Source organism: Phalangium opilio, unplaced genomic scaffold (genome assembly GCF_054372755.1).
Source record: "Phalangium opilio isolate 3A_F unplaced genomic scaffold, DU_Popi_V2 ptg000077l_1, whole genome shotgun sequence".
NCBI lineage: Eukaryota > Metazoa > Arthropoda > Arachnida > Opiliones > Phalangiidae > Phalangium > Phalangium opilio.
In genome coordinates, this window is record NW_028324185.1 from 1960974 (window position 1) to 1988503 (window position 27530).

General features: G+C 36.4%; 2 protein-coding genes across 2 annotated transcripts; both read left to right on the forward strand.

Annotated features, from left to right (window-relative positions):
• Nucleotides 1-10974: 10974 nt before the first annotated feature.
• LOC149656731 (uncharacterized) lies at nt 10975-15755 on the forward strand. The gene is made up of 2 exons (XM_089844609.1): nt 10975-12109; nt 14908-15755. Exons 1-2 carry the CDS (start codon nt 10975-10977, stop codon nt 15753-15755), a joined length of 1983 nt encoding a protein of 660 aa, XP_089700735.1.
• Nucleotides 15756-15821: 66 nt separating this feature from the next.
• On the forward strand, nt 15822-16253 carry LOC149656732 (uncharacterized). Its single transcript, XM_089844610.1, has one exon. The coding sequence runs from the start codon at nt 15822-15824 to the stop codon at nt 16251-16253; it is 432 nt and encodes a 143-aa protein (XP_089700736.1).
• Nucleotides 16254-27530: the final 11277 nt, after the last annotated feature.

Below are 27530 nucleotides of genomic sequence, written 5' to 3' on the forward strand. Positions count from 1 at the left end.
AGGGTAGTAATTGAGTGTATTACCACAATTAACTGTAACGTCTGCTATGATTCGCCATAATCGCTGTAGGGAAACAGACAATTTCTTTGGCAAACCTGTACAGTGGAAGTTGGTATGGCGATGGCTTCAATGCTGTAAAGGCTACCATGAAACGTGATATGGACATTGCTAGAAGTTAAGTCGTCTCTGAGGTAAGTGGTGTTGGGTTCATGTAGTGATTCAACATAGAACACTGAGGGCTCGTAGTGTAAAGTGTCAAATAAGAAAATACAGACCTTCACTGTACAATAGTTCCCGTTGATGAGGTTTATTGGCGTGCCACTGCCATCACTACTAAGACGGTAGGTTGCTTAAATTTGTTGCAAGCGTTGTAGATTTCTCAGTCATTGTGTAGAGAGAGTTCTAGTAAGTTGTCTTGTCAAAGCTGAACGTTCTAAATATATAATATTTGGGAAAAGCCAAAGTGTGGTTTCCAGTGAAGTACATCATGATCATTAACAAACTTAGCCGAGATGTGTTTGTGATGCATAAAAAGTAGTCTCGCCAGATCGGCACGTCCGTCTATAATGAACCATTATTATGGCTGTTGAACAGTGTTGACGCAAACGAGTTCTTTGAATGTTCTCTAAATCATTATCTTCAACTAAGAATGGTTCTACTGCACTGTGAGCCACGTCTCATTATCTAATTAGTGACGCGCGATACGGAAATAATAAGACTCCAAAGTTCTCAACTAATGACCCCGAATATGATTAGTTGTGAGATCAAAACGTTTAGTGTAGCTTTCAACTGAGCACACCATGCAACCTTCCACGAAGAATGGGTCTGTGTGACCGACACAAAATATTTCGGTTTAAGGAGTCGTGAAATGTCCAGGTCAAATTTTTAAGGGTTATTGTAGACGCATTGTGTTGCGTAGTAGAAGCTTTAACTACCGACACAGCTAACTGACAGCGTCCTATACTAACTATTACTGTTAACCGTAGCATGTTTTTATGGAAAGGCGAAACGGAGTGAGACCACGAAGGAGAACTCCTTTAACAAGTTATGGGGAGAGAACTTGCAAAATCTACGCAGCAGTAGACCGGTTCCACAGTTCATGATCAAAATTTCCCACTTGGTGTGAGGCTAAAGTGATAACTGTAACGCCACCCCACTTTCATGATGCTAAATGCTGTGCTTCCACCCAACGTCAGCGTTTACAGCGCTATCAATGTTTGCCGAATCGTTCGTCCAGCTTGAAGCAGCTTGTTGTGGTCATGGGCTTGTTCTGCTTCAAGTTCGTCATCGGTGTCATCGGTATTTGGTTGCGGATTTAATTCAACTGGTGCAGCTAAAACAAAAACCTTAGATTAAAACTGGTTCTAATCAAATGGAGTCATGAAAGCTGTTGTACCTAATTTAGATTAGTACACACCCTTTACTGACCATGGGGTTAACAGTTAGATTACAGGATGATGCGTAATCTGAGAGAAAAGCGCACGCTTAATGTATCATAGCTCAGGTCGGATAGGACCCCAAAAAGGGGGAGGAATCGCCGGACTCAACACTAAGAGCTACAGATGAAGCAATTCCTATTGAATCCTACTCTTTCTTCCCCATTTTTGGCGACCCATCCAACCTGAGATGTGACACATTAAGCGTGCCGGTTTCTCTCAGATTACGCATACTTCCTCCATCATCCTAACCATAATGATGTACATATATCCATGCACATGAAAAAATTTAACATTCAACATATATAACTATAATTTACCTTGCTCCCTAGGCATTGGCTCATCCAAACAGAAGTTGTGTAAGATGCAGCAAGCATAAATTATGTCAGTGACCATTCTAGGGTTATAGCAAAGGGCACCTCCTGATATGTCTAGGCATCTCCAAAATGCCATTGACGGGTTCAATAACCTAAATGTTAATAACAATTCATTGACTAAGTTAATACAGCAACACTAGCTTTGATTATGTCAGGTATCAACGTGACCAATTGTTTAAAATATTTTTGAAAATATCACAAGTGACAACTATCACTTAAATAGTTAATGTCAGTCAATAGCTATCACTTGCGTAATTGGTCAGAAAATTGGCCAGAATGGTCTATGTTATTTATCAATTACAGAACTAATCAAAATGCAATTACCTGACATACGACGCTGATTATAGCGTTGTTCATTTGGTGTTTCAGGGTGGAGTATGGGTGTCATTAGGAATGGCTGTAACGGGTAACCACTATCGCCCAAAAGATACCCTTGTGGCATTGTTCCAGCCTTAAAACGTCCAAATATGTCGCTGAAACGCAAAATAATTGAGTCATGCGTCCCACCAGCATGTTTTGCCACAACATCGGTGATACGCATTTCATTATCGCAAATCTGGTACAGAAAAAGGACTGTCAGTATGCACATTGTCATTCAAGGAGGACACCATTTACCAATTGGACATTAAGGGAGTAATTTCCTTTCCTATCCATGTGGGCATTTGGTTCCACAACTGGTAGTTTGATTAGCACATGAGTGCAATCAATTGCACCCAAAACATCTGGGAAAAAGCACTTGGCTCTAAATGATGCCTGTAAAAACCATAGGAGATACTTAATTTTCAATTTTGTCTCTATGTTCAAGAAAAATGGAACTCTGAATTGAAGTTAAAATTTTGGCTCCATAAAAACTTTCTTGCAAACTTAACTTGGCATGATGAATGTAACGCTAAAAACCCCATTTAAAATGCATGAAAGTACATAAGCAAATATCACCAAAACTAAACCAAATCACATTTCCGAAAAAACATTTTGATTGCCTTTGACCAATTCGCGGTTGTTTAACATGAATATCAACGTAGTTTTCAAACAAATGTCTAATAAAGGAGACATATACCCGATATATTCAGAGCTTTATGCTGGGGGAGAAGCTACGATCGAAGAATATTTTAAACGGTGCTTCTGATTTTTATACAAAAGTATAGTTGAAACCCCGCATGCCCGCCAAAACCGTGCTAACACTTTGGAAGGTTTCTCGTATCACATAATACCAACCCATACCGCAGCCACTTCAGCTTCACCAGTCGGAAAGTTTACGAGCTCCTTCATGGAAACAACGATTGCCTCGGTAACATTCTTTATGGCTCGGCTCACAGATGGCTAACTCATGCCGTGCTCGTAGTTACTGGCGAGCGCATGCAGAAAGCTATCGGAACCATAAAATAGAAGGGTCACATGAACTTGGTTCTCCACCTTCAAAACATATTCTAGGAGAGCGATAGCTCTCTTAGATAAGACTTCATACCGACTTTAATGTATAAGGATGGTTTTTTGATTGGTTATAACTTTTTTTGTATCGTATTAACTGCTTTGAAAAAATTCCACAGAACTACAATTCGGGCCCTCAATATGTGATTAAAATTTCAAGAAGATCCACCCATTAGTTTATTGTATAAAAAATAAAGTTGCTAAGGGTGGTTTTCATTTCCATAAAATTAATCAGCCCTTTTGGTGAAAAAGTTAAATTTTCCCATAGAAATAACATGGAGTTTTTTTCAAATTTAGCCATTTTGTCGCCACCCTTTTGAAATGAAATATTCGTTTGTTACGTTTGGCAACGGTTTTATATCAAAATTTAAACCTTTTTCTAGGACAATTTTTAATGTTTTTGAGAAAAATTAATTTTAAGTAGGTTTAATTTTAAATTTTAAAAACTACCCCAATCTGCGATATTTTAGCATGGATACGCTGTTTTATTGGTAAATATCAGCGCGACCAATATTGGCCTTTTTTACGTATAGTTGCGTCATAATAATCCGATGGTTTTTTTTAATGCCTTTTGGTTGAAATGGCCTATCGATAGTGAGATAAGACTGCTTTAATATTGCCGCCGTGACAAATTACCCCGTTTGTGGCCGCCATTTTTTTAAGGGGAAAAAAATTTGAGAGTGGGTACTTGTTCGTTGCCAATTTCATATTTTTTGAGGATTTGCTCATAAATGGATTTTAAATATAATATAAAGTAGGTTCCAAGCTTTAATATAAGCCTAATTTCATAATTTTTCACCTTTTTATTGTCCCACAATCTATTTCTAAACTTGGCACTTTCTTTAAGGCGGTGAAATTGCGCTAAGCCTTGGCTTACCGTTAATTTTTGCCATTTATAAAAATGTTTACCTCTTGTTGTTACTTCGCCTTCTCGTATCGTCGTATTTTTAAAGTTTAGACTTTGAAAGTAGTGCTTAGTTTTCTTAAATATTACTTAATTGTATAAAATTTCAATATTATAATTGCCTAAAACGTCCGTATTAAGGAATTCAATGTTTTTTGTTGAAGGGACGCGCCTTGCATTTGAATTTCGTTCCCTCGAAACTACCCCCTTTAAGAGACCGGCCGCCGGAGGCTTTTTCTTCTACGCCCTCTCGGTCGCTCGTTCAGCCCCGATTCCCCCGAAAACAGCTGTAGTGACTCTGTTATTTACCAAAAATGTACGCGGTCAGTGTGTTGTTTTTGCATTTTAATGCTTCTAATCGTGGTGCACGTCGAGGTTTACGAATCCAACGTGTGTTGCGTAATGAAAATCAAGGGTGGATACTATATGATCTAATGATCTATGCTTTAAAAGGAATTTGACGGCGACAGTCATGCAAAAACGGTATTAGGCCTTGCCAAAAGTTGACTAAGCTATAGTGAGCCTTCGTCAGTCAATAATATAAGAAATTGACCCTCGGATATCCTGTGACTAGGAGATGGTTATAAAGTTACTAACTCTCGGTTTTGGAGGTAGATACTGTCTAGTGACACTTAAAGTAACGACTTAATCTTATAAACAGACTACCATCATAAGCCCATATCGTAAATTCACCGATGTTGATATCTAAGCTTACTTGAAATACCAATACCAATTTTTTTAACTCAATGAATCTTAAATATCAACATCAAAAATTATCTTCTGATAGAGATATCTACTTATATTCCATTAAAATTTCTCGCAACATTTCAAATTAACGAGTAGAAATGTGCAAATGAAGTTCAAACTGATTAATTGGGCAAATTGCTATATTGGTCACCATTACCGATCACAGATAGATTTGCGTCCTTCTGTAGTGTTTATTATGCTTGTGAAATGGTAAGCGAAATCTGTGATTAAAGTTTAAAATAGACATGAGCAAAACAGCTTTATTCATATCAACTCGATTACCGAATATCTAAATTTGACTAAAATTAACAAAATATTCTATTCATGGTTAAAAATCTTGTTTGAAGCAGCAACTGCAAGCCATCCAATCCTTATTTACCTTCTTTTGAAAAAAAATAATAGGTTGATACCTCTTTCAGTAGATGATTCATTGATATTTCCATTTCATTGAGTTTAAAAAAAATTCGTTCCACCATTGGTTAATTTTCAATATCGACCAATCGATAATAACAAATTTTAATAACTAAATCACAAAAACCGGTTCAAAACCATATTAGTTTTGAAACGATTAAATTATAATTTTAAACATATATACTAGTTAATTCCTCGTAGTCGTAGGTAATTAGTTTATTTCCTTAGTGAAATTAATGCTGAATATTATATACACAAAGTAAATAATAAATTAACTTCTAAAATTTAAATGTAAAGTGTGTGCATTATTTCCCAATTAATAAAAGATATCCACCTATTTTCATTCAAATTAATTACTAATTTGTGGATAATGGATAGAAAATGTCGAGCTCTAATTGCGATATAGCTAAAATCAATCCCACAGGCTATTTATAATACAATATAACCTTTGCCCTATGTTTACTGTTTTGAATTTTATTTGTAAAATTTAAAACATAAAATAGGATTACAATTTTTTTAATTAAATAATTATTAATAAATTTCAGTAAAATAAATTCTGGTTAAATACATAACACTACTTTTTATTAAGTTTCTGAAATTATCAGAGCTAAATATCAAAGACACATATTTAATTGCTCTCATTTCGACACAACTGCAACCGTATAGATTTATTCATTTTATAACATTTCTCATTTCTAATTATTTAAATTCAAAGGGCTGTATTAACTTTTAAAGGTGAAAACCTAGCTGACTTAGAAGTAAAAAAATACCAGGCTGCCAGGCTGTCTCTTACACAACAGAGTTGGCCATTCTCGCTTATGAGAAATGAATCCTTGTCATATGCATCTCTGGACTTTAGGAGCTCCAGGACTCCCAACTGAATCAGGGTGGGAAATAGGGATTTTTTTAAAACTAGACATTGGGCCAGCGACCCCCTGCCCAGGAATAAATGAACTGGTCCATGACCATTGACCAGGGCGCGGCGTCTGCTAAACTAAAGAAGTGGGTAATTAAAATAGTTGAGATAATGTCTGGACCCTGGTTACCCTAGAATTTCCTTAGTGGTCCTGTGGACCACTGCTCACCCTCCGATTTAATTTTTCAACTGGTCATTTTCCCTGTGCCACCGCCTTATTTGCAACGCTGAACTGAAGATTTCTTTTGACCGGACCATAGCCTACTCGATCACGCGCAACACGTCGCAAGCTGCTTGCGCTATAGCGCGAGTCAGGGTGGGAAATAAGGATTTTTTAAACTGGACATTAGGCCAGAGACCCTCCTGACTTGGAATAAATAAACTGGTCCGTGACCATTGCCCAGAGCACGTCGTCTGCTAAGCTAAGGAAGTGGATAATTAAAATATTAGAATTTTAATGTGTGGACTCTGGTTACCCTTGAATTTTTTAGTAGTCTCGTGGACCACTGACCCCCCTCCGATTTAATTTTTGAACTGTACCAGGCAATTTTTAAACTCGCCATTTGCCCTGTGTTACCGCCTTATTTCCCACGCTGGCGCGAGTTGCTTTTCGTTGTCGAGTGCGTAATGGAGCGGGCTATGCCTGGAGTCCCAACCCCCGTTACTTAGTACCAACAGGGATAAGGGAGTCAGATGGATTGGAAATGATGATGGGCGACCTGCGGCACCATATCTCTCCCAGTGTACCTCGCGCACGCCCCTACCCTTCCGTAGCCGATTGCTAAGTGCTGCCGCGTAGCGCCATTTTATTTGAATGAGAACTAGCTTCTATTTTTGAGATAGAGGGAGCGTCCTTTACAATTTCGTCCGGCACGACCCTACCTAACCGCTGGGGATGATGGGAGGACTATGGTGCCGTAGGTGGGGGTACAAAGGCAACGCTTAAGGTGTGGGGGTACAAAGGCAACGCTTAAGGTATGGGGGTTTCCACTCCATTACTCTCTCCTTCAAGGTACCAAAATACCCACAAGCATAGCCCACTCGATCACGCTCTCTTTTCCCCGGCTACATATTTTGAAGAGGGCACTTTTTAGGCGTATTAACAATCTTGGATCACCTTTGTGGACTTTTAGGGTAGCCCTTATAAATTGAGTCGGCATTGCCCTGACTATATTGTGTTTAAGGTTTATAAGCTTAATATCAAACTGACGTTAGTTAATGCTACAAAAAGGTTCGAAAATTGATAATCTCGGATCGTCTTTGAGAAGTTTTAAGGATATCCGAATTTCATATTGGGCTTATGAAAAGTTTGAGCTAAAGGTTAAACAGACATAGGCTAAATCAGCGTTTTAAAAAATTGTGTAAACTATCAATTTGGTCCTATTTGTGGATTTTTTAGGGGAGCGCCTCGCGTTTCAATAAAGGGTTGTAAAAAAATTGTATTATGTTAATTACAATAAGAATACAAACTTTCAATGAGTTACGTTTTTATTTTTTGGAGTATCATTATAAATAAGTGACTGATTGAGCTAAAGTTACGGTCCCCTTTTTATATGTTTCTGCTTAATTAAAATGAAGACTGAAGGAGCAGATATTAATCAAAAATGTCTTGATTAGAATCAAGACCTAAAAAGTATCGATAAGACTGAGGTTATCACTTGTCTGAAGGATCAGATATTAATTTTTCTTTTTAATTGAAACTTAAAGGCATGCTTAAGAAAAAACAACGTTCCATTAGCGTTTTCCGTTGAAATAACTTATTTTACAGGTAATCAATTTCAAAAATTTACTTATCTCGGGTTTTGGGGCACAATTCCATTCCCCCAAAACATTTTATCATTACATTAATTACTTTTGAGAGATAACGTGTCAAAATAAGCTTTAAAACAATAAGAAACTGAATGAGCGGTCTGTTTAGCCATGACCAAAACCTTCAAATCAGTGTTGCTAATGTTAGAAAGTGGATGTTCCCACTTCCATTTTAAAAATTTGCCGCATTTCCCACACCCCCTTTTTTACAGTCATATTTATCTGGACTATTTTATCATACTAAGTTTAATATGGAATATCACTCCGCATGGCTTTGACAATATGTACAAATGCTATAAAGCTTTAAAATTATCAAAATATGCTTTCTTTTTTTTTCAGTGCCCAACTTAAAATCAACGAATTTATTTCAAAATGTCGCTTGAAATTATTAAACCGGATAAAATTTTCGAAAATGCACTAATTTTAACTGTGCAGTTAAATCTCCCACGATGTGGGAAATTACCCACACATTGGCAACACTGCTTTAAAAACTTACAACAAGCACACTTTCGAGACATGTTCTGAACAAATTAGTGCTTAACCCTCTAATAGTACGACCACGGAGAATTGATGTAAACTGTAGTTGAAATATATTCATGTGCGACCTGCGGCACTGAATGGTCTCTAACCATTGTTTGAAACTAGAGAGAGAAATAGTGAGCAGCATTAATCATGTCCTGAGCTATGAGAATGAACAGTATGACTGTTGACTGAAGTACACTAGACATTACATCATTTTGCATAACCACGAGTAAAAATCTAACTGTCCCTACTTAATTTTCCGCCATTGTTTTAAAACGGGCACAAATGAGGGAACCTTTTAAAACTCAATGTCATACACGTACTCTCTCAAAAGTAATTAAAGTAATGATAAAATGTTTTGGGGGAATGGAATTGTGCCCGAAAACCCGAGATAAGTAAATTTTTGAAATTGATAACCTGTAAAATAAGTTATTTCAACGGAAAACGGTAATGGAACGTTGTTTTTTCTTAAGCATGCCTTTAAGTTTCAATTAAAAAGAAAAATTAATATCTGATCCTTCAGACAAGTGATAACCTCAGTCTTATCGATACTTTTTAGGTCTTGATTCTAATCAACACATTTTTGATTAATCACGTTTAAGAGGTAAACACAGAATAATCTTAACACAAGGCTAAACGTCAACGTTTACCAGGTGTTATTTAACGCAACATGTTTTTAATACGTTGGTATATAGCTTAAATTTTTTAAAATCTTTATTTTAAGAAGAATTATAATATTTTGGAAAAACAACTAAAAAGTGGAGGTATATTTTACCACAAGGTGTAATCTAACACCTTGTGGCTATATTCATAATGTATATCCCATGGCTTTCATTTTATATTGAGAAAAGGACTTCCTTGACTCAAACTTTGAGCAAAATATATGTTTAAAGTGATGGTTCGACATGAAGAATAAATAAGCTTTCTTGCCTTTAATACTAGAACAACATTTCCAACAGATCGGCTAGATTTGTTTAAATAGGTATATTTCCATTGCTTAGAATTCCATTAGGCCGAATCCCGCCAAAGTTTCTAATGAATTTAGCCTAACCGCGGGTGTTGGTATTTACAATTCAAACGACGCTATTTGTCGAATTAAGCGTCCTCAAAAGTGCTAGGCTGCTAGCGTTTTCAATACTTTCGTGCAGCCTTGGAAACGCCAATATTTGATGACTATGCAACAAGATGATAATAAAAAACGACCTCGGTAAGTTTTCAACACCGTGTCTTGTAAATACTGTATTTAATATAACAGTATACAGAAAAAGTGAAAATTGGACTTGGGTTAAGCATGTCAAAAACAATCTCGTCCAATAAAACGTTTTTGTTCAAAACCAGGTTAGGTTAGTAATATTTTATAAATCATTTAACATTGTTACGCTTATTCCAAAATATTGATGTTATCTTAATTGACTTCTCAAATAATATGCCTTTTCCAAAAAGTTACTGCTCGGTTAGGTTAGGTTTGGTTTGGTTAGGACGTCTCTTCCTCTTTGGGCCGGTTATACACTTCAAGTACAGTAAAACGGCTGGCTTAAAGTATTTTCATAATGAATATAACATAAAAAATAAATCAATATTAGCAATTGATTTTATTATTTCATATATTGCTGATTTATTACTATTTCGTTCTTATAATCCTTAGTTCTAAAATAATAATTTAGAAAATGTTTGGATCTAGTGTTCATTTTACGTAGGCCGTGAATTGTTTTAAGTTAATTTAATTTAAATTCGATCGGGAAAACCCGAAGTGAGGGTTTTTCGGTGCAATCGGATTGTCCCATTGGACAGCATCGTAAATCCGCCAAAGTGCGGGTTTTCGGTCGAATGGGGTTGGTATGATTTAATAGGATTCGGCGCAATTCTACTGAAGCGTTTAAATAAAGCTAAGTTGAAGTTCACCGGAAATTGTGTTTTCCCACGAGGAGCGGCACGGGTTTTTCTGAAAACAATGTATCTTATTTCGCAGCAATTATTTCAACCTATGTATTTAAAGCGACGCAGGTCGTAACACCATTCAAAATATTTCAAGATAAACCTGCAAATATCTTTAAAACTAAGCTTATAAACCCTTAAATATGATAGGAATCTAAGCTTATAAACCTTTAGTCATGTTTAAAACCTAAACATGTAATCCTGAAAACATGTTATACAACTAGGCATATAATGGTGTAAACAAGTTTTGTTACTAAGCATTATAGCACAATAACATGACATATACCACCTTAAACATGTTTAAATACTAGATATGACAAGCGATCAACACATTTTGAACCTAAACATATGGTGTTGCAAACCTAAACACCATTCTTATTTAAACATGAGTGTTTTTAAACATGATAAAATATCTGTTGCATTTTCGTGTTTAGGCAAGTGTTTAGTTTCTAAACACTTTTTTTTCTGTGTACCAAATACCCAGAACCAATGGGTGAAGATAACTCTAAAAACAAGGAGGAAAAGAGTACCGGAAATAACGCCACAACCATGATGTCTACTATCGTTAAACTTGACAAAAATGTTTATTTACAAACAGCATGCGTCAACGTCATAGCTCAAGAAAACACATCCATAGCTCGTTGTCTATTGGACAATGGCGCGCAAAGAACGTTCGTTTCTGAGAAACTATCTAAAGCTCTCAAGCTACCAATAATTGGGACCACCGTCGTGGAAATAGACTGTTTTGAAGGACAGAAACCTAAAATAGAAAAAAGAAACGTAGTTCTACTGACGTTAAAGAACACCGACGGAAGTGAAGAAATCACTTGCGAAGCTTTGGAAACTCCGAACATAAGTAGCTCATTATTAGAAGTTCCCAACGAAGACATTATTCAGAAAATGCAAGCCAAGGGACTAAGAATGGCTGACAACCCATTAGAATACCCCGAGGTCTCGAATCAACTAGCTATTCTACTGGCTAGTGACTTCTTTTGGAAAATTGTCAAAGGGCCAGTGGTACGTTTAACAGACACTCTCTGTGCAGTAGATACCATATTCGGATGGACAATCAACGGACCGTTACCCGCCACGAACTTCAACGTTAACGTCTCAACGGTAAAGGTTATGAAGGTCATGGTTCAAGAATTAGCAGAAACCGACATGATCACCAAGACACTGAAGACCTTTTGGGATTTAGAATCGATGGGTATTGTTGACGACCCAAAACAAGAAAGTCCAGCGGAACAAGAAGCGATAGAATTATTTGAATCCACTCTGAAGACCAAAGACGGTAGATATGAAGTCCAACTTCCTTGGAAAGAGAATCATAGTTGTTTACCAGATAACTACATGGGAGCGAAAAAACGACTTTTCAACTTGATGAGACAATTCGAGGAAAATCCATCCTTATTAGAACGATATCAAGCTGTCATAGACAATTATCTCGAGCTCCAAATTATCGAGAAAGTTGAAGACAACAACTTTGGGACACCAGGAGAAACCTTTTACCTACCCCACAGAGGTCTAGAACGATTGAAAAGAGTATCGACCAAACTTAGAGTCGTCTTTGATGGATCTGCCCACGAGAAGAACTCTCCATCATTAAACGAATGCCTCCACGCTGGTAAAAACCTCAATCCCGAAATATTAGGAATTTTGGTAAACTTCAGGAAGTACTTAATACACAGAAAAAAAAAGTGTTTAGAAACTAAACACTTGCCTAAACACGAAAATGCAACAGATATTTTATCATGTTTAAAAACACTCATGTTTAAGTAAGAATGGTGTTTAGGTTTGCAACACCTTATGTTTAGGTTCAAAATGTGTTGATCGCTTGTCATATCTAGTATTTAAGCATGTTTAAGGTGCTAATGTCATGTTATTATATTATAATGCTTAGTAACAAGACGTGTTTACACGATTATATACATAGTTGTATAACATGTTTTCAGGATTATATGTTTAGGTTTTAAACATGACTAAACGTTTATAAGCTTAGCTTCCTATCGTGTTCAAGGGTTTATAAGCTTAGTTTTAAAGATATTTGAAGGTTTATCTTGAAATAGTTGAATGGTGTCGGTTTAAATGCATAGGTTGAATTAATTCCTGCGAAATAAGAGACATTGTTTTCAGAAAAACACGTGCCGCTTCTCGTTGGAAAACAAAATTTCCGTTGAACGTCAACTTAGCTTTATTTAAACGCTTCAGTAGCATTGCGCCGAATCTCATTCAACCGAACCAACTCCATTCGACCGAAAACCCGCACTTTGGCGGATTTACGATGCTCATTGCACCGAAAAACCCGCACTTCGGGTTTTTCCCGATGGAATTTAAATTAAATTAACTTAAAACAATTTACGGCCTACGTAAAATGAACACTAGATAAAGCATTTTCTTAATTATTATTTTAGAACTAAGGATTATAAGAACAAAATAGTAATAAATCAGCAATATATGACATAATAAAATCAATTGCTAATATTTTTTTATTTTTTATGTTATATTCATTATGAAAATACTTTAAGCCAGCCGTTCTACTGTACTTGAATTGTATAACCGCCACGAGACGTCCTCCTAACTAAACCAAGCCTAACCGAACAGCAACTTTTTGGAAAAGGCATATTATTTGAGAAGTCAATGAAGATAAACATCAATATTTTGGAAAAGGCGTAACAATGTTAAATGATTTATAAAATTTTACTAACCTAACCTGATTTTGAACAAAAAGGCTTTATTGGACGAAAGTGCTTTTGTTAAATGCTTAACCCAAGTCCAATTTTCACTTTCTGTGTATCACACGGTGTTGAAAAATTACAGAGGTCCTTTTTTATTATCATCTTGTTGCACAGTCGTCAAATAGTGGCGCTTCCAAGGCAGCACGAATGTATTGAAAACGCTAGCAGCCTAGCACTTTTGAGGTCGCTTAATTCGACAAATAGCGTCGTTTGAATTGTAAATACCAACACCCGCGGTCGGGCTAAATTCATTGGGTCTAATGGAATTCTGCGCAATGGGAATATACCTATTTAAACAAATCTAGCCGACCTGTTGGAAATGTTGTTCTATTATGAAAGCCAAGAAAGCTTATTTATTCTTCATGTCAAACCATCACTTTAAACATATATTTTGCTCAAAGTTTGAGTAAAGGAAGTCCTTTTCCCAATGTAAAATGAAAGTCATTGTGGCTTACATTATGGGGTGTACCCCATATGAGCAGTTCCCTGTAGAGCAGTTCTCGAAAAAGCAACCGCGGTTCCAAAAAAACAGCGGAGTTTTTCAAAACTGCTGTTTTAGAAATAGCGGCCGCTGTTTTAAAATAGCGGCTGCTATTTTGAGAAATAGCAGTGTTTGTCTTGAGTTTCGAGCATGTCTTAACAATACAGTTATATTCTATGGTTTCAAATACTACCTTTTCCGAAATCATTTTATCAGGAATGTGACATACTAATGGATGGTGTTTTTGAAGTACATTTAAATATTGTACTATTCTTCAGGCTGTATCAGTTTACAATTCTCATACTAGGATAGAAAAATCATTCGGGAAAGGTTATTTTATTCCGGAAGTAGATAATTGTAAACAGTAATTTTTGGAAAGGCATATTATAATTCGAGAAAGATTATTTTATTTCGGAAGTAGATAATTGTAAACAGTAATTTTTTGGAAAAGGCGTAACATTGTTACACCAATTCCAAAATATTACTAAACCTAACCTAACCTAATACTATTTAGTTGAAATAATCAACTTTAACCTAACCAAATTATCAATATCTGACCTAGTTCTTTTTGAGTTCATATAACCCAGCTGGGCCAGCTTACACCATATTAAACAACTATAGTTTTTCGCATATCAGTTTTTCCGCTCTTAAGAGAACTGCTGTAACGGTACGCCGTGTTTACGAGAACCGCTGTATCGGTAATTGCTGTAATGGGTAAACGGCCGTTTCGGGAACCGCTATTTTAGAGAACTGTTGTTATGAGGACCGCTATTATGAAATAGCTCATATGGGAACTGCTCATATGAAGGCTTCCCACATTATGAATATAGCCACAAGGTGTTAGATTATTCACCTTGTGGTAAAATATACCTCCACGTTTTAACTGTTTTTCTAAAATATTATAATTCTTAATAAAATAAAGATTTAAAAAATTTAAGCCATATACCAAAGTATTAAAAACATGTTACATTAGAAAACACCTGGCAAGCGTTGATGTTTAGCTTAGTGTTTAGATTATTCTGTGTTTACCTCTTAAACGTGATAAAATAAGAAGTGTTTCTATTTGGAACACATTTTAAGGATCCTTAGAGAAACAGAGATGTAATAAGACATCATCATTGAAGAAATAAACATTACCTCACACCAATGTTTAACTTTATAACATGTTCAGATGTTGTAAACCTAAGCACTTTTTTTTCTGTGTAGCCTTCATGGCAGACATCGAAAAAGCCTTCCTACAAATAAGCTTGCCACCAAAAGATGTTACAAGATTCTTATGGTTCGAGGGAAACTCGAATACTAAAGAAGAAATCAAGATTATCGTCTATCGAATGACTCGTGTCTTATTTGGAGTGACTTCAAGTCCCTTCCTACTAGCCGCCACGATAAAAGCTCATCTCAAGACCTGCCAAAAGAAGTACCCTGAAGCGTGCAAGCTACTAAATGAATCACTATACGTTGATGACTTATTAGGAGGAGCAAACGACGTCGATAAAGCGTTTTCACTTTCAACAGATGCAGAAAGAGTTTTACGAGAAGCCAAAATGCCACTCTGCAAATGGCAAACTAATTCTGAAGATCTCCGCCAACGTTGGACAGACGTATTCCCTGACAAAATCCTTGATAAAGTCAACATGGGCTCCCAAATAGCTCCAGGACCGTTGAAAGTCCTAAGAATTACCTGGCTACCGGATACAGACGAGTTCAAGTTTGAAGTAGATTCCCTTCTGGAATTCTTATTGACAAGAACCAACACGAAACGCTATATACTACAAGCTTCTTCACGTATATTCGACCCGATTGGGTTTTTGTCCCCCTTCACCATAAGAGTGAAGTGTTTATACCAACAACTCTGGTTGAAAGGAACAAAATGGGATGACGAAGTAACACCAGATATCCTAATGAAGTGGAATGAATGGTGTTCGGAATTAAAGGAGCTTAGCCAACTGTCAATCCCGAGATGCTACAACACTAGTCGAAAAACAGGTCCAGTCTCCACGCAGCTGCACTGCTTTTGCGACGCCAGTGAACAAGCATATGGAGCAGAAGTATAAGTAAGAATCGAATCTGAGGAATCCATCGACGTCAGTTTAGTCGCATCCAAGACCAGAGTTACACCCATGAAGTCCTTGACCATCCCTCGTTTGGAACTACTAGGAACTCTGGTAGGAGCCAGACTTACTAAGAAATTTACCCAGTACTTCGCGGATGAAGAGCCATCTTACCACTTCTGGACAGACTCAATGGCAACTTACCACTGGATTAAAGGCCCAGCCACTGATTGGAAACCATTCATAGCAAATAGACTTGGAGAAATACACACATTAAGCGATCCCCAAGCATGGTCCTTCATTCGTGGTAAAGAAAACCCTGCCGACCTTCTTACAAGAGGTATCAGAGTGTCACAACTGATTGACAACGAAAAATGGTGGACAGGTCCGGCATTCCTCAAAAAACAGGAAAGAGATTGGCCTAAAAACTCTAAGCCAACAACTAGGAAACAAGCGCTAAGCGAAGTAGAAGAGGAGCTTAGACCACACCGCACTTTATAGAACACTCTTCACGTACAAACCCAAAAGGAACCGATAATGGATCTAACTAAATACAGTTCTCTTATGTATCCTGTACGAGTAACAGCATGGGTCATGAGATGGATAAGTAACGGACGACACAACAGTATTAAAGTATCTAAAACATGAGTGTCTTTAATTTACTAGCGGTTAATTATATCGAACGGATTTCCTAAACAGTCGTGATAAACCAAAATATTTAAACAAACTTTAAATCGAACCCTTACGGATTAAAACGTAAAAATACAACAAACGAATTAACTTTATCACTTTAATTGGAAAAATAACAGCCACGAAAGACGTATGGCAGGCTTAAGATGGCTCCTCCCCTTTCCACCATAAAGGCGGCAAACTTCACAGAGTGAAAGGCATGATTGGATAAGTGAGGGTCTGAAGTTTGGTAGCGAACATTTTCACCCCTTCTCCCCTTCCCTATTAACCATCTTAGGTTCTATTAGCTGATTCATTTGCGCTGGTTGCTTTAAGCACTACCGACGCTATATACAAGGCCCATACGGGCTCCCAAAAATAGTAAAAAAACTGGCAGTTTTAATTCGCCACGAATTGCCACTAGAGGCTCTTATTCGACTCAAAAGGATGATCTTATTCTTTACTGGCGCGTTTCAACATGTTTGTAACGATGATGTAATTTAACTTTTTCCAACAAAGATAACATCTTTGTGTTCCCGGGATTTTGTTTATTTAAATTCCATCGGGAAAAACCCGAAGTGCTTGTTTTTCGGTGCAATGGAATTGTTCCATTGTACAGAATCGTAAATCCGCCACAGTGCGGGTTTTTCGGTCAAATGGAATTGGGGTTGGTTGATTGGGATTCGGCGCAATGCTACTGAAGCATTTAACATCGCCGGACCTAGTACTAATTGATTTGAACTAACTATGCCTACACCTTCATAAAAGACTATCGTTCTTCACATTCCTCTTGAACTGCTATTCAGGAAACTGCTGTGACGGTACGCTGCGTTTACGAGAAGCTCTGTAAAGGGAACCATGGTTATGAGGATCGCTATTAAGGGATCCATTCATATATTGGAACCTCTTATATGTGGGCTTACCGTGTGGAAAAAAACCAGGAGAAAATAACTCAGCAGCAACTACATTCTACGTAGTAAGACCGATTATATTGCATTTGTAAAGCAGATTCTTCTAACAGATCCGCAATGTACAGAAACCATATTTTTTGTAAAAACTTTACTCTCTTTTGGTACACAATTATTTGATTTCACGGTGGACACATAATTATAAAGAATTAAAATCATAACGCTGACACTGTTTTCTCACTTAATGCAAAGGCCTTATTTTAAAAATCATATTCTTGCTAATCCTGAATATATCACTTCAATGAAAATACATCTTTAAGTAATCATGAAATCTTGTATACCCAAAACGCTATGCAAAGCTAAGATAATTAGTTATAGGACTAAACGTTTTCCTTTTGTATCGACTTTAGCAAAGTTTTAACCTCTCCGAGTGACGATGATGCCAAGGAGAGCTATTTAACTTGACGTGTCTGTCTGTCTGTCACCGCGTTCGCAGATAGCAGATTCGGAGCAAACGTGTTTACAATTTCCGGACCGCCTTTGCAGTTCACAGAAATTCCAAAAATTGTGGTTCATTACGATATCTATCTCAATTAAGCGCCACTCATTAACTAGCCGTCATACCTTCAACAGCCAATCTATTTATTGCCTTCTACCAACAGCAAAATTGAGTAGGCTTTCATGTATACCACATACACACCAATCTGTACTTACTGACTTCTAACAACATCATGCACTAGTCTTTCGTCTATACCACATAGACTCCAATCTTCAACATTGGCTTCTACTCCATTATCACCGTTAGGGTTAAGATGTACGCCGTGATCGGCAAGAGTTACGAGAAACGTCTAGCCTCCCAATGGGAGGGCTTCCACCAAAGGTTCACGCAACTGTGCATTTTTTTTATCATTGCGAATCAATCGCATTAAATACCCTATTTTTACAAAAATCGTGAAAAGGGTGTACGCCAGAAGTCCAACGTCAACAATAGCTAAGTTTAAAATTATTTTAAGAATACTGTTTCTTAAATCGACTTAACTAGAATTAAAGTAAAAAACTGACGATTAAATAAATAATATCAGTTATATTTAATAATTAAGATACACACCTTTCTTTGGAACGACACAAGTGAAAATTTATGTAGAACGAGGGATGAAGATTGCGTGGAAACACTATACGCATTTCATAGTTAATATAAAGCGAGTAAGATGAAACGATTTCTTACAAAACAAAATATTTTCCTTTTGTACAATATTAATATAAAATATGGTAAAAAAACGTTTCGAAATTACGATTCTTTTAGTAGTTATGTAGCTATAAAGCTCAGTTTCATTTCGATATTCCAAAAATATCTTTTGATATTAATGTTTCAAATTTGGAATTTACTTTTAAATTTAGCTTTACTACATTTATATATAACTTAAACTTAAATTCAAGCGTGGCGATATTTAATAGAGAATAACGCCCAGTGTTAGTTCTTCAATAAGTGTTATTCTGATTGCCTCTATGATTGATGGCATTGCCGGTCTTAGGTATTAATGGCGTTATTTCGTGTCCTTTATAAGGAGGTTCAAGGTGTACAAAAAGTTAAATACGCTTTTAAATTATACCTTAGGACCTTTAGTAAAACCATTGAGGATTAGACACTTCAACAGTAGCTCTAGTGAATATCTCGCCAAGTTTGAACTAGTCATATCCAGGTTTTCTCACTGGCTGGTTGACATTTGTTTAAGAGGTATAATTTTTCGTCGAAATGTTTTCTGCATTATTGTATATCCGTAGGGCTGGCGGGGAGTGATATTTAGACAAAGTAAACGACGTGGCAACCAATAGAGTGCCAGAAGTAGGACCAAAAAATTTCAAAGAAAACTGAATTCATGAACTGCCGCATCTTTTTTTTGCGTATTTCATATGATAGAACCAAGAGTCTTGACTGCAATTAGATTGCTGCGGTTATAGGTCTGATCGGGCAAGGTTCCATTCTTTGTTGCATGTTATCTATTTTGAAAATATACTAGATATAATTTATCTTTAGTATGGAAAAAAGGTAACAATCATGTTTCATAACTAAGAATATATTGTTGAGGGGTAACTAGAGGGTAATTTTTACACGCCATTCGAGTTGTCAATGGAACTCTTACGTTTGAATAATTCATTATTAAGATTTTATCGCTTGTAGTTGCTTATCAATAAAAAGTGAAAGTTGCATATTCAGGTAATCAAGCAGATAGATAGTCCTCGACTCGGAGAGGTTAATTTTGGTTTCCCAACTTGTTTTCAAATTAGGTCAGCCTAGCTACATATTCTTCCAAGCTTAATTTACGGGATGCCGCTCGATAATACTTCGTTTTATTAAAATACATTTATATATCTACAGTTTTAAACAGAATATATCATTGAAGTGATATATTTGGGTTTAGCTAGAATAGGATTTAAAATATGCCGTTGCATTTTCAGAAAGATAAGATATGGACATGAAATTCAATTTGAAAAACAGTTTCAATGCTATGAAATTAATGCTTTATAATTATGTGGCTACTGTGAAATCAAATATTTGTGTATCTAAAAAGAATAAATTTTTAACTTCAAATATGGTCTCGGTACATAGAGTATCTGTTCGAAAAATCTACTTTAGAAATACAATATAATCTAGCATAATCCGTAGTATGCGGTTATTTCCTTCTGAGATTTCTTTTTTTTTCATACCACAGTTACTTCCATATAGAGCAATCCACTAATTCCAGAAGAGGAGCAAACACCACAGTGGCGAGCCACCTTTTTGGGTTATTTCGCAGTGCGAGTCTGGCGTTGCCATTTGGCGAGATGGAAAAACCTATGAGCCCGACTTCCTGTGTTTTGGTTCCTCTGCAAGTAAAAAATGGAATGATCTATAACCAATCAAAGACATGAATTTTATTTATAGTATAGCAACAGACTGCATAATAATTATGAGAGTGTAACTATAAAGCTTGTTATAAACGAGGTAAGGACAAATGCACAGTCAAAGTGAAAAATTGGCATTTCTGACATTGAATAAGTCGTGTTTGTTGACGTATAGAGGACTAGCACAATTGCATTAGTTGAGTCATCTCTTTGATAATTATACATTTTATTCATAAGGGTGTTGAAATTAAAAGTTTGAGTGCAGAAACGGCGTATCAATTCTATTGAAAGTTAAGCATAATGTACAATGGAAACCCGCCTTAGGCACGTTTAATTTGAAATAAATGAGCTCATTTCTCTTTGCTTTCCTTAGTATACTGTACATTTACATCACGGGCTTTGTCATTTACGGCTGTCACTAGAATTGGTAAGATATTTTATACAGTCAGTTAAATTATTCTCCAAATCAAACAAAAGTAAATAAAACATACCGTTACTGTCTTGGAAACTTGTTTAATACCCTCTTCAGACCAAACGTTAAAACCAAAGCTCGTTTGAAAAAGGTAGTGAGTGGCATTGTTAAATATCATGATTTTCTTCAGAAAACCTGAATTCCTTGCGTTCTGGGGAATTTCTGTTGTCACTTTTAGCTTTTTACAACCTCTGTTCTAATAGTCTCCCTTGTGTTCGTGAAATTCAAAAGCAAAAAAGACACACCCCTTTAGAGACAATTTTTTTCCCTTGGGACCGCCACTATCACACGGCTCTCTCAGAGGAGAGAATTTGTGTGGTGGCGCTAGCGTCGCGGTGTTTGGCTGAACTAAGCCCTGAAGAGGGTATGGGGCAAAGCTTGATTTTTGTACTCCAAGTGTGATGGACTACTTCTGAGGTGTAATATTTATAATTTTTTTTTGAGTCATTAAAATGTGAAACCTTTTTTTATTGTAAAGGTATAAAACCAATCTTCAATTTCTCATGATGAACATAGCATACAGTACGTTCCAGTGTCACTTGATAGTGATGAAGTACTAAATCACCGGCGGAGAAAAGAAAATTACACCGTTCCTTTTATGTATTCGAATTATGCCCTAATATCCACAAAAAAAGCGATGGTTTCTGACACTTCTGTCGGAATGTTTGATGCACTAGGAGTCATTCCGAATGACGTAAGTCAATCAGACTTATATCAAATTGTGATGCACGAATACCAGCCGGAATCTAAGCACTAAATGTAGTTAAGTCTATTGTATTAATTTGTATTAATTTGTATTAAATAACTTTGAATTGTGAGGTAAATATTATGCAAAACTAATGCTCTCGTCTACACGTTTCAATTTATCAGCGAAACAATAACGACAATGCAATAATAATGAAAACTTTCTTTGTAGACAAAACAGTGAAAAAGTAAGCGATGTGGAAAAAATTATTTCTATGATAAAACAAACAGATATTAAAATTTTCAGTTTTAGAGATATGATTATAATAACAGAACCTCTAGCGTGTAAGTATGCATGAGTAGAGATGTGAGTCGGTATTTTACCGTTCGTAAATTACCGGTAATTTACCAAATACCGCGTAAATTACCGTTTTATATCTTACCGTAATTTTACAATGGTAATTTACCGGTAAATTACGGCGGTAAATTACCGTGGTAAATTACCAAACATTTTTAGTACGCATTAAATGTTCATTTTACACTTAAATGATCAATAATTTCTGTGTTTACTTCCAAAATGACTCTCTAGGCGCTATTCGCTAGTCAGTACTTACAAAGTTGCGCCAGAAATTAGTCTTTTAATAAATCTTTAATTAGAAATCAGATTAGAAAGGCCACGGCTGCCGTCTTGGTAGCAAAGGCCGCTAATACGTGTAAAGGAGTCAGATAGTGTTCACAATTAAACTTTGTTTTAAGTAATGCATTGTAAGCACAGGAAAATATAAATTACCAAAAATTACCGACTGAACGGTAATTTTTGTTTTCTCAAAATTTCAATCGGTAATTTACCGGTAATTTATCGGTAATTTATCCGGTAAATTACCGTTTTTAAAAATTACGGTAATTTCACATCTCTATATATGAGTATACATTTTCTCATAGTAAAATTTACAGTGATATTTATTCGTTACACAAAAGATTTAAATGGACAGAAAATGGTTTTTAATCTACGAAGGCTCATAATAGAACAGTAAAATCATTATGAAAACCTGTTCATTAATTTTTTAAAAATTTTCAAAGTTTGCGTGTAAATGCTGAAGCGCTCACATGATCACCATCGAGCTACGTATGGTATTGACAATTATATCATTCAAAGCGCGTCTCAAAAATTTGGTTTTGCTGGTACATAAAATCGAGGGTTACAGAAAATAGAGATACGGTAGTCAGGTTAAAAGTTTTTCCCCCCCATTTTCGCCCAAACCTCGGAGCCCGATATTTTCGAAAATTCTGTTCTCCGGGTACATAAGCCCGAGCAATAAGCAATAGCACACAGCAAAAGCAAACTATAGCATTGAAGCTCAAGCAATAGCTAATTTAGCACTATTCTGAACCACAAATGCAGGGTTTTGTTGAATACCATGGGGGTTAGTCTCGTCAATTGTTAGCCAACGCAACACAAAACTTTCATAGAATCAGTGGCGAAGTGAACCGTTTCTCGATTTTCTGTAACAGTAGAACCAAATTTTTGAGACGACTCGCTTCTCTATTGTTATTCGGTCGCGAGTCATTTTCTGTACCAGGAGAACCCTCTAGCAGAAAATCCGGCCTTTAACGTCTTTGTCCATAAAGACTTCTATCGCTTTCAAAAAATAAACAAAAAAACACAAGAAATCGCAGAGAATGATATTTCAACGTAAATAGAATATATCGGTGTTTCTTTAAAGGATGGGCCCACCATGATTGCAAAGTCTTTTTTAAAAAGTGGTACTACACGTAATTAATTTTGTTTTTTGACTCGTCTATTTGGTTGTTTTAAAAATAACAGACGAATGCCGATAATACTGCATCGAAAATCATTTCAAATCTGATACTATTTATACTAATATTACACTGTCTTTTCCAAAAAATTTATTTTGATCAAGATGTATTAATAATATTTGTATATTACAATAGTTCTGGATAATGATGGTCTTCAGTGTGTTTTTACTAACCTCTGTTGAAATATTGGAGAACAGACTGAAAGGACATGGAAAAAACCCTTTCAAAGTTTTCACTAAAACGATTTTCACTTACTGCGTGTCTATTTTTCTAAAAGGTATAGTTATTGAAACGAAATCATTTACCTAAGGAATAGTACCTATCGTCTCAGACCACCTACCCATGGATAGGCATCCCCGTGTTAAACCGCGGTTTTCAAATTGAAACGCGTAGCACGCGCCCTCATGTGTCGGCGGACCGCAATATATCTCCACAATAAATTAATAAGAAACAATTTTTGGCCAAGGCTTAGTATTATATTCGTCTAATAAAGTAACCCAGAGTTATATTTACTAAACTATTATAAATATAACGTTTATAAGTTTTTAATGAGATGAACCAAAAATGAACGAATAATAAAGGTTTACTCACTTTGTCACATTTATGAGATTTTTGGCATCTATTGACGCCTATTAGGCCACTGTTCTCGAGGGAGCAAGAATTTATATTTTTCACGTGAGTCTGTTTGTTGAGATGAATTTCCAGTAGCCGCCACCGCGGCGCTTTCGCCAGGCGTTACCCTTTACTAACCTAGCTCCCTATCCTCATGCCTGTCCATGGGTAGGTGGTCTGAGCTATCGTTAACAAAACCGCGAAGGTCTGCATAGCCCATTCGCATGCTACGCTTACGTACACAACCTACTCGGCCTACATATTGCTTGAGCAGCTCTTATACGTTAGCGCAACATTCGAATGGGCAACCGTGAAAATTGGTTCCGGTTATTTAAAAAAATCTGTACCAAATAGAATACAAGATGATAATAAATGTGTTAAAGAGGCAAAGCTTTCTCTGACGTACGGTTCGGTCTGCAGGGGTTCATAATTTTTATGAGTCAATGAGTTATGAGTCTTTCAAAAAGGACAAAAATAATTAGCTAGTTCAGCAAAACACAAAGAAAACTTTTAGTTATTAAGTGAAGGATCCTACCAGCGTAATAGTTCGACAGCCACAATATACTCCATGGTGATACTATCCGCAGAAAGCATGACCAAAATGATAGATGCTACAGCAACCGACAAAGACCTACAGCAAGTTCTGGAATACACGCGACACGGTTGGCCCAAACATCGCGCAGCCATAAGATCACCGTCAGTTCAAGCATTCTGGCCGTAACTAGAAGAAATCTGGGAGCATCAAGGCCTACTGTATAGAGGGGATCAACTCGTAATTCCCGCCACACAGCGAATGAATACCAATGAATTAAAATCAATGAATTTATAAATTATCAGCCAAATCCTACGTTCAAATTCCGTTGTATTATAATTAAGTTTTACTTATAAAAAATATTGAAATCAGGCTATTTCACCCCCGATTACACATGAAAGGCGGAAAAATTAACCTTAAGGAAGAGCAGGGCGGAAGACAAATCCACCAACAAAAACTATCCTCTATACCCGGTAAAAGACGTATGTCCAACAGTGTGTTTCTCTGTGATTTTAACCACCGCAAAAACACCGTATTCCAATAGCATTACATTGAGGGCAAAAAAGTTCTAAGTTTCTTAAGCAATTAACAATACGTAAAGTAATACTTGGTAAATGCTCTCAAATAAAAAGAAAAAAGGTCCATGATGAAAGTTTAAATTTTTAAATGAAACGGGGCAAAAATCGTCCTGTATCCTCCACCTTTCGCGTTCCCCTCCACGACGCCACCTGAGGGAAAGAGACCCACAAAAAAGGGGAAGTAACAATCGGGTAAAAACATCAAGGGGGCTACGTAGGAGGCTTACTCTCTCTTATTGTCTTTAAATAAGCACTCCGAAGAGCGAACTGCCGATAGTGATGCCATTTTAAACTGGCAACAACTGTATAATAGCTTAGTCCAACTTCTCGTCAAACCGCTCTAAGACTAGTATGGTGATTAGTTTCAAAACTTGCTACGATGTCCACTTCTCTATCATCATTGTTATGTTGTTTGTTTGATAGATACTCGAATATGTTATTAAAGTATTTACATCGTTGGTTCCGTGTTGGTCTCTAGACTTTTATTACACTAGTTTTTTCTAGCCTATCCCAGATGGTGGTATAGGATATGGCGAGACCGCGAGATACAAATTAAATAAAAAGAAAGATGATAAAATTAAACATTAAACGGTAATTTTAACATATGCAAATATGACAATCATTACCGTCTATACGGTCTCTTCTACGTTCGCGGTCTTGAACGACTACCGAAATCACGAAGGTTGTCGTCAATGTCGGTAAAGATGATTCGCACCGGATATCGTAGGTGTGGAAAGTGTTCGGCACAAAGCATAGTCGCTCGTCGAACGTTTCCGCGACATTAAACCAAAATAACCTAAACATCCTGTCCAATTTGTCCTGGTTGGAATAGGTTGGCGTTTTGCTAAGTTACAAGACTAACTACTGTAATTAGAACTTAGCAGCTGCACTACAGACCGTGTATCTCAACATTGAGTATTGCCGCTCGCTTCACTATCAAATGTGATGGGAAGTAGATGTTTGATGCGCATTCTTGGAATTATCGAACTCTTCTTCGATGAGAACATCACTAGAGACATTTACCTGGGCGTCGTGCGTCATGTCTTGAAGAGTCCCTCTACCACGATGGTAAACACATCGAACATTTTTATTGAAGAGTTAAGTTCTAACGATAATCGTACGACTGTGATTTAAAACATTTTCTTGCATTCAGGAATATTCCCCAATATTGCTTTTGTATCTTTTCATTTGAATACAGTAAAACCTGTTGTGCCAAAACCTATTTACCTAAACGCTTTATTAGAGGACTATAATTTAATATAGTTGTCACAAAAGGAAGTTGTTGGTCTGATCTTTTCCACACATTATATCATAGAGAAAATATCAAGTTTCACAACACCTGCAGAGCAAAGTGTACATCAGAGAGAGTTGTACCTTATTGAAAATGTTACGAAACTAAAATAAACCTCTCCGAGTCGAGACGAGGGCTATCTAAATAATTAAAATGTTAATCGTCAATAATTTACCTTAATTTTAAGAAATGTTATTTCTAAAATCATTTCAATCATACCTATTGTTAATGTTTGACTTACCCTTACATTTGAATTTTTCACCGTTAACTATATTGAAAAGATTACAGAAGATATAAAACTACCGTGAGCCTCATCCTTGGCAATGTGTGTCATTAATTTAATATCCAGTATGGTGTTGCCCGGCGAGATAGGCTTATAGTATGTTATATTCGAATTGGCCTATTGTTGACGTTTGAATTCTAGCGTATGCCTCTTTACAATTTTTGGAAATTTACGGCATATAAGGCGAATGATTCATAGTAAATGGTAAGAAAACCGAAATTCCGTGAGCCTTTGGTGGAAGTCCTTCCATTGGGAGGCTAGACGATTCTCGTAACCTTAGTCGAACGCCGCGTGCATCATAACCCTAACGATGATAATGGAGTTGAAGTCAACATTGCTTTCTGTGAACTGCGAACGCGACCCAGAGATTGCAAATACGTTTGATCCGATTTGCCAACTGCGAACGCGGTGACAGACAGCCACACACATGCACCTTAAGTCCAGTATAACACCTCTTTGTGACGCATCGTCACTTGGAGAAGTAAAAATTCATCAGCCTCATGTTTTCTATTTGGCACTCAATTTTGCAAAAAAAAGAACAGAAAACGATTTTCATGGTGAAACGTGCGGGGTCATTTTACAAAATGATGATAAAAATATTTCATGTTAATTTGAATTGCTGCATAGCCATAATAGCGCTTTCATTTTCTACTCATTTGACTATTTTTTTTTTTAATTATTTTCAACGTCTCTAAATTATCATTATTCATTTAAATGTTTATGAACAGGTTTTCCAGACATCTATTCTAACGCTCTAAGAGTGTGCCATGGCATTTGGTTATTGGTCCTAATTGTTTTCGCTAACATATTTTCCGGGACAATGAAAGCGAACTACTCGGCTAGACCGATTAAGTACTTTGATACGATTGAAGATGTTCTTAACGAACCGCAAATGATGGTTTGGATAGGTTTTACGGAGGATAATGAAATATGCTCAGAAGTAAGTGTTATTTAATATTAGACACTTTTATTTGTCACTAAACCTAAGCTCAATATAAATTATCATAATCATAGTTTTTCAATCCAACTTAATAATTTAGAATGTATT

Excerpts from the sequence above, each read along its gene's own strand:
- LOC149656732 (XM_089844610.1), top strand. The coding sequence starts at position 15,822 with ATGAAGTCCTTGACCATCCCTCGTTTGGAACTACTAGGAACTCTGGTA.
- LOC149656731 (XM_089844609.1), top strand. The coding sequence starts at position 10,975 with ATGGGTGAAGATAACTCTAAAAACAAGGAGGAAAAGAGTACCGGAAAT. Across the intron at positions 12,110-14,907 it reads AAACGAATGCCTCCACGCTG|CCTTCATGGCAGACATCGAA; the intron begins GTAAAAACCTCA and ends TTTTCTGTGTAG.